Source organism: Oncorhynchus kisutch, linkage group LG17, assembly GCF_002021735.2.
Source record: "Oncorhynchus kisutch isolate 150728-3 linkage group LG17, Okis_V2, whole genome shotgun sequence".
NCBI lineage: Eukaryota > Metazoa > Chordata > Actinopteri > Salmoniformes > Salmonidae > Oncorhynchus > Oncorhynchus kisutch.
Genome location: NC_034190.2, coordinates 22,446,547 through 22,459,405, shown reverse-complemented (window position 1 = coordinate 22,459,405; position 12,859 = coordinate 22,446,547). Strand labels below are relative to the sequence as shown.

General features: G+C 43.3%; 1 protein-coding gene across 1 annotated transcript in view; it reads left to right on the top strand.

The window, feature by feature from the left end:
- Positions 1-825: 825 nt before the first annotated feature.
- Positions 826-12,859, top strand: part of LOC109907342 (growth factor receptor-bound protein 10) — a 54,279-nt gene continuing 42,245 nt past the window's right edge. The window contains exons 1-4 of the mRNA XM_020505246.2: positions 826-878; positions 1,099-1,137; positions 4,677-4,791; positions 7,897-7,987. Of these exons, the coding sequence (XP_020360835.1) occupies positions 844-878; positions 1,099-1,137; positions 4,677-4,791; positions 7,897-7,987 (280 nt within the window). The 5' untranslated portion in view covers positions 826-843. The remainder of the gene's footprint in view (positions 879-1,098; positions 1,138-4,676; positions 4,792-7,896; positions 7,988-12,859) is intronic.

The window sequence follows — 12,859 nt, the reverse complement described above, 5'->3', positions numbered from 1 at the left end:
TTTAAGTGGGAGAACTTGCACAATTGGTGGCTGACTAAATACTTTTTTGCCCCACTGTATATATAAAACACAGAAAAATCACGTTTTAGACTGCTCTGCCCCTTTGAAGGCACAGTCTACAATATTGTTTCCTGCTTTTCAACAGTAATTTCAACTAATTAAAGATAAACCCATTGAACGAGTTTAACTTGGCCTCCCAAGTGGCGCAGCGGTCTAAGTCACTGCATCCCTCCAGACCCGGGTTCGATTCCAGGCTGTGTCATAACCTTCTATTGCCGGGAGTCCCTTAGGGTGGTGCACAATTGGCCCAGTGTCATCCGGGTTATGGGAGGGTTTGGCCGGGGGGCTATACTTGGCTCATTGCGCTATAGCAACTCATTGTGGCAGACTGGTTCCACTGCAGGCTGACTTTGGTAGTCAGTTGAATGGTGTAGTGATGGTGCAGTGATGAGACAAGATCGCAATTGGATATGATGAAAAATGGGGTAAAAAAAATCTAGAAATGAGTATAACTTATAAATGCCTAATGAGCTTGTCTTAACATACTGTATCATATCTCAATTCGAAGGAAATTATTGCTACATGTAAATGGGTTTTTGGTCATTTAAGTTTTAGTTAACAAAGGATGGGTAGCTTCAAATCAAGTTTTAAAAAAGTAATGTTGATCTCAGGGAACAGACATGATAGCAATTAAGTGATCTTTGCATATGCTTATGGTATTGGATTCTATTTGCTCCATTCGTTGTAAAAAAATGTTGTTAGTCTGGTTTGACGGTGCATATATTGAAGACCGTGGCTTTATTAACGAGAGGGATTCCCTGTATGGGGAGGAGTCAGCTGCGTATGGAGGCGGTTCAGGGAAGAGTTTTCCTTCTTGTGTGCGTTAAACTTGTGGCAGTCAGCTGTTAGATGTGCAGTGTTAAATGTGTGTGTGTGTGTGTGAGTGGATGTTGTGTGTGACCGTGTACCCAGCTCAATAGGACAACGTGAGAGATAACTACAGGAGATTTTCCCATTTGTTTGGTCCTTTTATCTAAAGGAATAGCCTACCGACACCGATTGTCACGCGCTCCCCTCTCTTGGCTCCCTGTGTTTCAGCTCCCTGCGTTTCTGTGTGCTAGTCCAGCAGGTCTCGAGGTGAGTCGTCCTTTCTTTACCTGATCTAATCCGTTATGTTTCTGTTTGGAGAAGTGCCGCAAAGACTATTTTCTTGGCAAACGTTATGTTGTTTATGCTTACTTTACATATGTCATGCACTGAGAGGGCGGGGGGGGGGGGGGGGGTGTAACATTGTAAACATGCCCCCTGACAGCCTGGCCTATAGGACCCACTCACACATACTGTTGAGCAGACTAGTCTACCGGTTTCGTAAAGCAAACGTCGCCTACAACAACAACACACTATGCATCTTTACCTAAGTCACAGACTAAATCATAATAATATGTTTTACATTTTATACAGTGTGTAGAGTGGACCTCAAATCATGGTTCTATCAGGCCAGAGTCTGAGATTCTGTTAGTTTATGACAGTAAGTAGTTACTTTTGTTTGTCTACATGGATGACTGTCATAAAGACCATGACTTATTATACATAGACATTACATAATGTAATCTGCACCTTTTATGGTCTCAGCTATCTGACTGGCTAAGCTGCTCTGTCACTGAGTCATCTGTCAACCCTCCTCTCTCGTGCTCTCTCTCTACTAATCAGCTGTGCCTCCAGATATTGAATTGCAGGATCAGGTGTGTTAGTGCAGGGAATTTTGCAGAATCAGCAGAATTTACTTGGGATGGGGGCCTTCTCAATAAAACCGCACACACTAGAGAAGGCTTGTGGGAGGAGCTATACGAGGACCGGCTCATTGTAATGGTTGGAATGGAATAAATGGAACCGAGTCAACTGTGGTTTCCATATGTTTGTTTGATACCGTTACATTTATTCCATCCATTACAATGAGCCCATGTTCCTATAGCTCCTCCCTCCACACACACACACACACACACAGGGCCCTGACATTATTAAGTTGCTCTTTGTTCCAGTCAGCTCTCTGGTCCTCTCTGTATGGTCAGTTAAATAGTTTCTCTCTCTCTTGCCCCCCTCTTCTGAAACACAAATGTCAGAAAATGTCAAGTGGGTTGTGTTTCAATACATCAACATGGTTATTAAGATGGACATGGCATGTCATTAACACCCATTCCCTGTCCAACTAGATGCCAAATAACATGAAGCTAATTAGTCTCTCTCTCACATGAAGCTAGTTAGTCTCTCTGTGGGTGTCTGAATGAATGAAGGGGTCAGTGAGATAAGACAGGAGAATGGGGTAGCTGTTAATAGCTGGCTACTATTTTCAGCTTCTCGAGTTAGTGAGTTGGCCCAGTCATTTCTCCTAGCGTTAAAGCTCAGACATACAGGTAGAATTGTCAAACGTTTTTTTCTGCCGACAGTACTTAGCACCTCTGTTCAGAGTGTCGGCAGTCAATCTCTTTTGTGTTCACACAGCAACGACCTTGGACGTCTCCAGCCACTCAGCCTTGTTAACATACTCCAAACCAGAAGGTGGCAGTAGCGTTGCTTGGCAACACCTGTCCATGCGTATTGCTTATGGTCTCGCTTCCAAGCTATCTGCGCTGATGTTGCTTTTTTGTAGAAAGCCCTTGTTGATACTAGCCAGATGCCCACAGCTAAATAACTACTTAGCAAAGTGACAAACAATTTTATTCACTTTCCATAATTACATACTGCCAGTGCTAGCCCTCAGCCAAATGTTTAGCTAACTTGCTGATGCTAGTGTATTCGCTAGCTAGCAGAACTAGAGCTAGGTAGCTAGCTAAGGACACTGCACTAACTTGGCAGTTGTTTCATGGAAACTATCCATTGTGATTTAATTATAATGTCAGTACTAGCTACAGAGGTTTCCTAACTTGTAGGAAGTATTTAGTGTTGTGTGCATTACGTCTGTGCAATTAGCTAGCTACCATCCCATATCCTACATTGCATATGAAGTGTGACTGGCTTATCTGTGGATATATGGATGCTGCCCCACATGGGGGATATTGCTCTTTGATTGGCTCAAAGTCAAGTTGTTGGCCACTGACGAGCATTGCGATTCTACAAATAGAATCGGTAGGTTCATCGCTACCGGGTCGGCATACAGCAGGTACTGTTTTTGTTCTAGCAAGATGAGGAACGACCTTCCACTGATAAGAACCGGAGAGATTCTGTGTTCCATGCTTTACAGTGAGTTAGCCCAGTCAGTGTTTCTCCTAGCGTTACAGTGCTGCGGCAGCCCACCGAAGATTGCCTACTAGCTCCACTCTGTTCAAGGTGAAAATGTTAACTTCCACTTAAATATAATTTTTGCGTGCTCTTTGCCATCAGCAGTTGAAACAATAACAAAGCGCTTTTCCCACCCCTGTTTCTGTAAAAAGCTGAGGGATGTTGCTGGAGAAGTGTAACCAGTCTAATTCATAGACAGAGCTAAGGACTGATTGATCATCCATGATATAAAAAGTATAGTTTTAACCATGTTTAAAGTGCTATAAAGTGTTAGTTTACATTTCTTTGTTTACAAACATTGGTAAAACATGCTTATATTTTGGGTTCTGATGGTGTCTGACAGTTGAACTAAGCTGAGGCATTTAAGTTATATTCTTCAAGAATCAATGGGCACATATCATTAATTTATAAGTTCAAAAATGGATGTAGCAACTGCAGATTGCCTCTTTTTTTAATGGAAGTTAGGAGATGTCCCAGGGGAGAGAAACTGCCCTCTCTCATTGAACCACAAGTTCAAGGCCAACTGCCCTGTGGGCATTGTTAGCAGGAAACAGGATCCCCATTATAGTGAATGAAAAAATATCAATATTTGTGTAAAAAAAATCTAAGACAATCATGGTACCAATAATTTTATTCTAATACAGCTAGCTAAGGGCATGTATGTCCTTGAACCAATTATTTTAAAATCACACACAGAAGATGTTTAGTTGCTAATGGCAACCTGCAGTACCCCAGTCAGCCTTCAACTTGAGTTACACAATGAGAGGGGGCAGCACTGAGCTATCCTGCAACATCAGTTCCTGGTGTCCTTAAACTGCACGTCTCCATAAAATGCCATCTTCACCAACCTAATTTGTCTCCAATGTGCTATTGAGTCTTCACATAGGAATAAATGTGTCATGTGATCGATGGCTTTGTCCATTCATATACTGTATATACAGTCATTGATTTGTCCCCAAGCAGGCAAGGTTAGGATAAGCTTCATCATGGTACGGTCAGGAATGTAGCAGTGAGTTATCTGGGACCAGTGTGCTTAGTCAATGCATGTAGACCAATTTAGACACTCTAAGACTAGCCCATATTAGATAAGAAAGAAGATTTGAGTACTAGACCTCGAAGCAATTTTACTGGAGATTCTCTTCTGAGCATGCTTTTTAGTTCAGGACTATAGGCTTACTTTTTGTCTGGGAAACTGGCCCTTAGTTTGTCACTCTCCTCTCTTTTTCTTTCTTTCTCTCTCTCTCTGCAAGTGTTAAGTAGTCATGTGATATGGGATAATCCCTTATTTAGTCTGAGGAGTTGTTTGAGAAGCATCAGAGCTGTGTGTGTGTGATTTTTGTTATTGTCTTTCTCTACAGTTAGGGTTCCTTGTTTGATGGTCCGTTGGTCTCTCTGTGTAGGTATCTGGTCAGTGGAGTGAGAAGTAAATGTGATCTCCAGAACCGGAGCCTGCAGAAGGATAACATGGCCTTAGCCGGGTGTCCAGACTACTTCCTCCTCCAATCTAACTTCCAGGTAAAGACTATACACACACACGACACCTGTGTCTGTGACTATAACCATAGTGACAAGGCTGGGTCTCACATGTTTGCATGCCTGCTGTAACCGTGACAATGCTCAGCTGTCACACAGACCCATTAGAAGTGGTTATAGAAGCAGTAGTATTTAGGGTTTCTTCAACTGGAATTTCTGAAAAATGTTGGGATAGTTACCCTAGTAGCATTACTATTATTCCACTGTACCAGGTAGCCTAGTGGTTAGAGGCAGGTAGCCTAGTGGTTAGAGGCAGGTAGCCTAGTGGTTAGAGGCAGGTAGCCTAGTGGTTAGAGGCAGGTAGCCTAGTGGTTAGAGGCAGGTAGCCTAGTGGTTAGAGGCAGGTAGCCTAGTGGTTAGAGCGTTGGGCCAGTAACCAGCAGGTAGCCTAGTGGTTAGAGCGTTGTGCCAGTAACCAACATGTAGCCTAGTGGTTAGAGCGTTGGGCCAGTAACCCCCAAAAGGTTACTGGATCGAATCCCCGAGCTGACAAGCTAAAAATCATTCGTTCTGCCCCTGAGCAAGGCAGTTAACCCACTGTTTCCCGGGTGCCAAAGGTTTGGATGTCGACTATGGCAGCCCTCCGCACCTCTCTGATTCAGAGGGGTTGGGTGAAATGCGGAAGACACATTTCAGTTGAATGCATTGTTGTACAATTGACTAGGTTTTCCCCCTTACTACTGTAGTGAATGAGGCTATTGTGAGTCAAGCAGGCTTTTGTGCTTTAGTCTGAGTCTGAACCGTTGTGTCCTATAGGACTAGACTGGAGGCCCTCAAGGCCTATAAATAGACCAGCAAAACAAACAACTTCACAACATCAGACACACACCACCTTTCCCACCCACCCCAATCAGCATTTTAATTCATTAGGGCTGAAAGCGTGGAATGTTTGTGTGTAAACTGTCATGCTGTATCATGTTGATGGGCCAACCTTATCCATTATATAATGCATTGTCTCACACACACCATGCAGCCTCTCAGGGCTGAGACAGTAGGTTGAGTGTGTGTAGATGAGGATGAACCTCTCTTCCACATATTGTACTTACAAAACTCTCTCTGGGTATAGTTTGTCCATCTGAGCCATGTTTCAAGACTCTCGGAGCGGAAGAGCTGAGCGCGTGTGTGTGTGTCCAAGCGGGAGACCTGGATGTGAGCCATGGACACATTAGAGGGAGAAACGCTTTGTGTGAGTGTGTAGCAGAGAACCATGCTAGAAGACTTTTCTCTCCAAACTAGGCTTTAGCTCAGCGGGCTAATTCTGTCTTGTGGCACACTGATAACCTGTGTTCAAACTCGGTGGTCTCCATATGTATGGATATGGTGTGTATTGTGCAGTCCCGAGTTCTGGCATGCTTGCTAAGATGGTCAGACCTGCTAATTTTTACAACACTAGCTTCTCAAACCTCTCTCTTTCACCACTTTTGTCCTCGATCTGTTCAATACAGTCAGAAAAGACCTTCCGCAAGGTAAGGAAACAAATACCTAAATATGTAAAATTGCGAAAATATCCCTTTATTGTGGTAATATACATATAATAGTTGACTCTGTCCTACAGACATGTGGTAGTTACAACCTTCCTGCACAGTTATATGGTATCACTGCTGCCATGGACCTGTGTGTCTGTGTGAAAGGTCAGTATGGTTGTGGGTATAGGACTGTTCTGGTGTGTGTGTGTGATGTGTGTCAAGTTTGTGGATGACGTGCATATTATATGTGTGTTTGTGTTGTGTAGTTCTGGTTTCCACAGACGTATGTATGCAGCAGAGCTGTCCCAGGAAAATCCTTGGCTGCTTCTCGGAGCTGTAAATCTCTCTGGGCGTTTATGGATGTTTTCAGAGGGGAGTGGTGTGTGTGTGTGTGTGTGCCGTACCCCTGGCAGCGGGCAGTTCCTGGAAACTGTACTTCCGTGTTCTCCGCTTTCCTGGAAAATTGAAAATGTTTTCCTTTTTTTTATTTTTTATTCTCCTCAGCAGTGCTCCTTATCTGAGGCTGCTGTGTGTGTGTGTGAAGAGCAGTTTGTGCATCTGTGTGTGCAGGCACATGCAAACGTTTGTGTGCGTTTGTATATATTGGCTGGATGACAGATTCATATCCGTGCAGACAAAGCTCTCCCAGACGTGTTCCAAACGGTTCTCTTTCTCAAATGACACCTTAATCCCTACCACTACTTTGACCAGAGCCCTATGGGTACCTATGTGCCATTTGCATAAAAAAACAATACAATGCTAAGGGAATATGCATGCTTCCCTGCAGTGTATACTACCATTCAAAAGTTTGGGGTCACTTAATATCCTTGTTTTTGAAAGAAAAGCACTTTCTTTTTTTGGTCCATTTAAAAAATAAAAAAAATAAAACATAAAATAGTGTAAACATTGTTAATGTTGTAAATGACTATTGTAGCTGGAAATGGCTGATTTTTGTAAAAAAAAAAATATATATATATATTGAATATCTACATAGGTGTCCAGAGGCTAATTGATCATTAGAAAACCTTTTTGCAATTATGTTAGCACAGCTGTAAACTGTTGTTCTGATTAAAGAAGCAATAAAACTGGCCTCCTTTAGACCCTTCATTTCTCAAAACAAGAGTAGACTGATGAGTTTCAGAAGAAAGGTCTTTGTTTCTGGCCATTTTGAGACTGTAATTGAACCCACAAATGCTGATACTCCACATACTCAACTAGTCTAAAGATGGCCAGTTTTATTGCTTCTTTAATCAGCACAAGTCTTCAGCTGTGCTAACATAATTGCAAAAGGGTTTTCTAATGATCAATTAGCCTTTTAAAATGCTAAACTTGGATTAGCGAACACAACATGCCATTGGAACACAGGAGTGATGGTTGCTGATTATGGGCCTCTGTACACCTATTTAGATATTGAATAAAAAAATCTGCCGTTTCCAGCTACAATAGTCATTTATAACATTAACAATGTCTACACCGTATTTCGGATCAATTTGATGTTATTTTAATGGACAAAAAATTTGCGTTTCTTTCAAAAACAAGGACATTTCTAAGTGACCCTGAACTTTTGAATGGTAGTGTTTGTCCTGATTTTATTGTGCTTTCTGTTTCTCCATTCACACAGGAAACTGTGGACCGGACTTCCTCCCACAGACCGGACGATTTGAATGGTCAAGGGTTTCAACTCTCTGTCCATCGGAACTCCGACCACCAAGGTGATTGTCCTCTCCTCTCAACTAACCTCCCCTTTCTCCTCTCCTCTGTTGTCCAAATGAAGAGGCTATAATAGTGTTATTTTTTTTAGGTGCTCAGCATTTTTCTCACTCGCTGGTGGATTGATTTTTCCAGAATATCCAGACTCCTTGGAATTCTGTAGGAATGCTCTTCTAGGAATACTGTGGGAAGGCAGGCTGTAAATCTTCTTCCTGTTTGACCCGTTACTTCCTGGGGGTGTCGTCAATGCCTGGTCTCCATGGTGATTGTTGCTCACAGTCATGTTGTAAATATTGGCTCACTGTAAAGTATGTAGGCCTAAAGGACCATGAATTACACTGGGGCAAAAAAGTATTTGGTCAGCCACCAATTGTGCAAGTTCTCCCACTTAAAAAGATGAGAGGCCTGTAATTTTCATCATATGTACACTTCAACTATGACAGACAAAATGAGAAAAATAATCCAGAAAATCACATTGTAGGGTTTTTTTATGAATTTATTTGCAAATTATGGTGGAAAATAAGTATTTGGTCACCTACAAACAAGCAATATTTCTGGCTCTCACAGACCTGTAACTTCTTCTTTAAGAGGCTCCTCTGCCCTCCACTCGTTACCTGTATTCATAGCACCTGTTTGAACTTGTTATCATTATAAAATACACCTGTCCACAATCTCAAACAGTCACACTCCAAACTCTACTATGGCCAAGACCAAAGACCTGTCAAAGGACACCAGAAACAAAATTGTAGACCTGAACCAGGCTGGGAAGACTGAATCTGCAATAGGTAAGCAGCTTGGTTTGAAGAAATCAACTGTGGGAGAAATTATTAGGAAATGCACTGACCACTGATAATCTCCCTCGATCTGGGGCTCCACACAAGATCTCACCCCGGTGTGCAAAAATCCCAGAACCACACAGGTGGACCTAGTGAATGACCTGCAGAGAGCTGGGACAAAAGTAACAAAGCCTACCATCAGTAAAACACTACGCCGCCAGGGACTCAAATCCTGCAGTGCCAGACGTGTCCCCCTGCTTAAGCCAGTACATGTCCAGGCCCGTCTGAAGTTTGCTAGAGAGCATTTGGATGATCCAGAAGAAGATTGGGAGAATGCCATATAGTCCGATGAAACCAAAATAGAACTTTTTGGTAAAAACTCGTCGTGTTTGGAGGACAAAGAATGCGGAGTAGCATTCAAAGAACACCATACCTACTGTGAAGCATGGGGGTGGAAACATCATGCTTTGGGGCTGTTTTTCTGCAAAGGTACCAGGACGACTGATCCGTGTAAAGGAAAGAATGAATGGGGCCATGTATTTTGAGTGAAAACCTCCTTCCATCAGCAAGGGCATTGAAGATGAAACGTGGCTGGGTCTTTCAGCATGACAATGATCCAAACACACCGCCCGGGCAACGAAGGAGTGGCTTTGTAAGAAGCATTTCAAGGTCCTGGAGTGGCCTAGCCAGTCTCCAGATCTCAACCCCATAGAAAATCTTTGGAGGGAGTTGAAAGTCCGTGTTGCCCCGCAACAGCCCCAAAACATCACTGCTCTAGAGGAGATCTGCATGCAGGAATGGGCCAAAATACCAGCAACAGTGTGTGAAAACCTTGTGAAGACTTACAGAAAACGTTTGACCTCTGTCATTGCCATCAAAGGGTATATAAAAAAGTATTGAGAAACTTTTGTTATTAACCAAATACTTATTTTCCACCATAATTTGCAAATTCATAAAAAAATCCTACAATGTGATTTTCTGGATTTCTTTTCTCATTTTGTCTGTCATAGTTGAAGTGTACCTATGATGAAAATTACAGGCCTCATCTTTTTAAGTGGGAGAACCTGCACAATTGGTGGCTGACTAAATACTTTTTTGCCCCACTGTATATTGACCTTTTTATTTAGTCAAATAAAATTGTATTTGTCACATATACACGTTTAGCAGATGCAATTGTGGGTGTAGCGAAATGCTTGTGTTTCTAGCTCCAACAGTGCAGTAATATCTAACAATTCACAACAAAACACACAACCTAAAATGGAATTAAGGAATATATAAATATTAGGATGAGCAATGTCAGTGGCATTGACTAAATACAGTAGAATAGAATACAGTATATACATATGAGTTAAGTAAAGCAAAAATATGTAAACATGATTAAAGTGGCCAGTGATTTCAAGTCTATGTATATGAGGCAGCAGCCTTTAAGGTTCAGGGTTACGTAACGGGGTGGAAGCCGCCTAGTGATGGCTATTTAACGGTCTGATGGCCTTGAGATAGAAACTGTTTTTCAGTCTCTCGGTCCCAGCTTTGATGCACCTGTACTGACCTCACCTTTTGGATGAATGCGGGGTGAACAGGCAGTGGCTCAGGTGGTTGTTGTCCTTGATGATCTTTTTGACCTTCCTGTGACATCGGGTGCTGTAGGTGTCCTGGGGGGCAGGTAGTTTGCCCTCGATGACGCAATGTGCAGACCGCACCACCCTCTGGAGAGCCATGTGGTTGTGGGCGGTGCACTTACCATACCAGGTGGTGATACAGCCCGACAGGATGCTCTCAATTGTGCATCTAAAAGTCTGAGGGTTTAAGGTGCCAAGCCAAATTTCTTCAGCCTCCTGAGGTTGAGTCAAATGTATTTATATAGCCCTTCTTACATCATCTGATATCTCAAAGTGCTGTACAGAAACCTAGCCTAAAACCCCAAACAGCAAGCAATGCAGGTGTAGAAGCACGGTGGCTAGGAAAAACTCCCTAGAAAGGCCAAAACCTAGGAAGAAACTTAGAGAGGAACCAGGCTATGAGGGGTGGCCAGTCCTCTTCTGGCTGTGCCGGGTGGAGATTATAACAGAACATGGCCAAGATGTTCAAATGTTCATAAATGACCAGCATGGTCAAATAATATTAATAATCGCAGTAGTTGTCGGGTGCAGCAAGACAGCACCACAGGAGTAAATTTCAGTTGGTTTTTCATAGCCGATCATTAAGATCTACCACTCCTGCTGTCTCTAGAGAGTTGAAAACAGCAGGTCTGGGACAGGTAGCATGTCCGGTGAACAGGTCAGGATTCCATAGCCGCAGGCAGAACAGTTGAAACTGGAGCAGCAGCAGGCCAGGTGGACAGGGGACAGCAAGGAGTCATCATGCCAGGTAGTCCTGAGGCATGGTCCTAGGGTCCTCCGAAAGAGAGAATTAGAGAGAGCATACTTAAATGCACACAGAACACCGGATAAGACAGGAGAAATACTCCAGATATAACAAACTGACCCTAGCCACCCGACACATAAACTACTGCAGCATAAATACTGGAGGCTGAGACCGAGGGGTCAGGAGACACCGTGGCCCCATCCGATGACACGCCCGGACAGGGCCAAACAGGAAGGATATAACCCCACCCACTTTGCCAAAGCACAGCCCCCACACCACTAGAGGGATATCTTCAACCACCAACTTACCATCCTGAGACAAGGCCGAGTGTAGCCCACAAAGATCTCCACCACGGCACAACCCAAGGGGGGGACGCCAACCCAGACAGGAAGATCACTCAGTGATCAGTCAATTAGTGACTCAACCCACTCAAGTGACGCACCCCTCCTAGGGACGGTATGAAAGAGCCCTAGTAAGCCAGTGACTCAGCCCCTGTAATAGGGTTAGAGGCAGAGAATCCCAGTGGAAAGAGGGGAACCGGCCAGGCAGAGACAGAAAGGGTGGTTCGTTGCTCCAGAGCCTTTCCGTTCACCTTCACACTCCTGGGCCACACTACACTCAATCATAGACCCACTGAAGAGATGAGTCTTCAGTAAAGACATAAAGGTTGAGACCGAGTCTGCGTCTCTCACGTGGGTAGGCAGACCATTCCATAAAAATGGAACTCTATAGGAGAAAGCCCTGCCTCCAACTGCAATTAGGAGGCCTGCGTCTTGTGACCGTAGCGTACGTGCAGGTATGTACGGCAGGACCAAATCAGAGTAATATGATCAAATTTTGGGGTTCTAATCAGGATTCCAGCATCCGTATTTAGCATTAACTGACGTTTATTTAGTGCTTTATCCGGGTAGCCGGACAGTAGAGCATTGCAGTAGTCTAACCTTGAAGTAACAAAAGCATGGATTCATTTTTCTGCATTTTTTTGGGGGCAAAGTTTCTGATTTTTGCAATTTGTACGTAGATGGGGAAAAAAGCTGTCCTTGAAACAGTCTTGATATGTTCGTCAAAAGAGAGCTCAGGGTCCAGAGTAACACAGAGGTCCTTCAGTTTTATTTGAGACGACTGTACAACCATTAAGATTAATTGTCAGATTCAACAGAAGATCTCTTTGTTTCTTGGGACCTAGAACAAGCATCTCTGTTTTGTCCGAGTTTAAAAGTAGAAAGTTTTCAGCCCTCCACTTCCTTATGTCTGTAACACAGGCTTCTAGCGAGGGCAGTTTTGGGGCCTCACCATGTTTCATTGAAATGTACAGCTGTGTTTCATTGAAATGTACAGCTGTGTTTCATCCGCATAGCAGTGAAAGTTAACATTATGTTTTTGAATGACATCCCCAAGAGGTAAAATATATAGTGAAAACAATAATGGTCCTAAAACGGAACCTTGAGGAACACCAAAATATACAGTTGATTTGTCAGAGGACAAACTGATATCTTTCAGACAGATAAGCTCTAAACCAGGCCAGAACACTTCCGTGTAGACCAATTTGGGTTTCCAATCTCTCCAAAAGAATGTGGTGATCGATGGTATCAAAAGCAGCACTAAGGTCTAGGAGCACGAGGACCGATGCAGAGCCTCTGTCTGATGCCATTAAACGGTCATTTACCACCTTCACAAGTGCAGTCTCAGTGCTATGATGGGGTCTAAAACCAGACTGAAGCATTTCGTATAGAT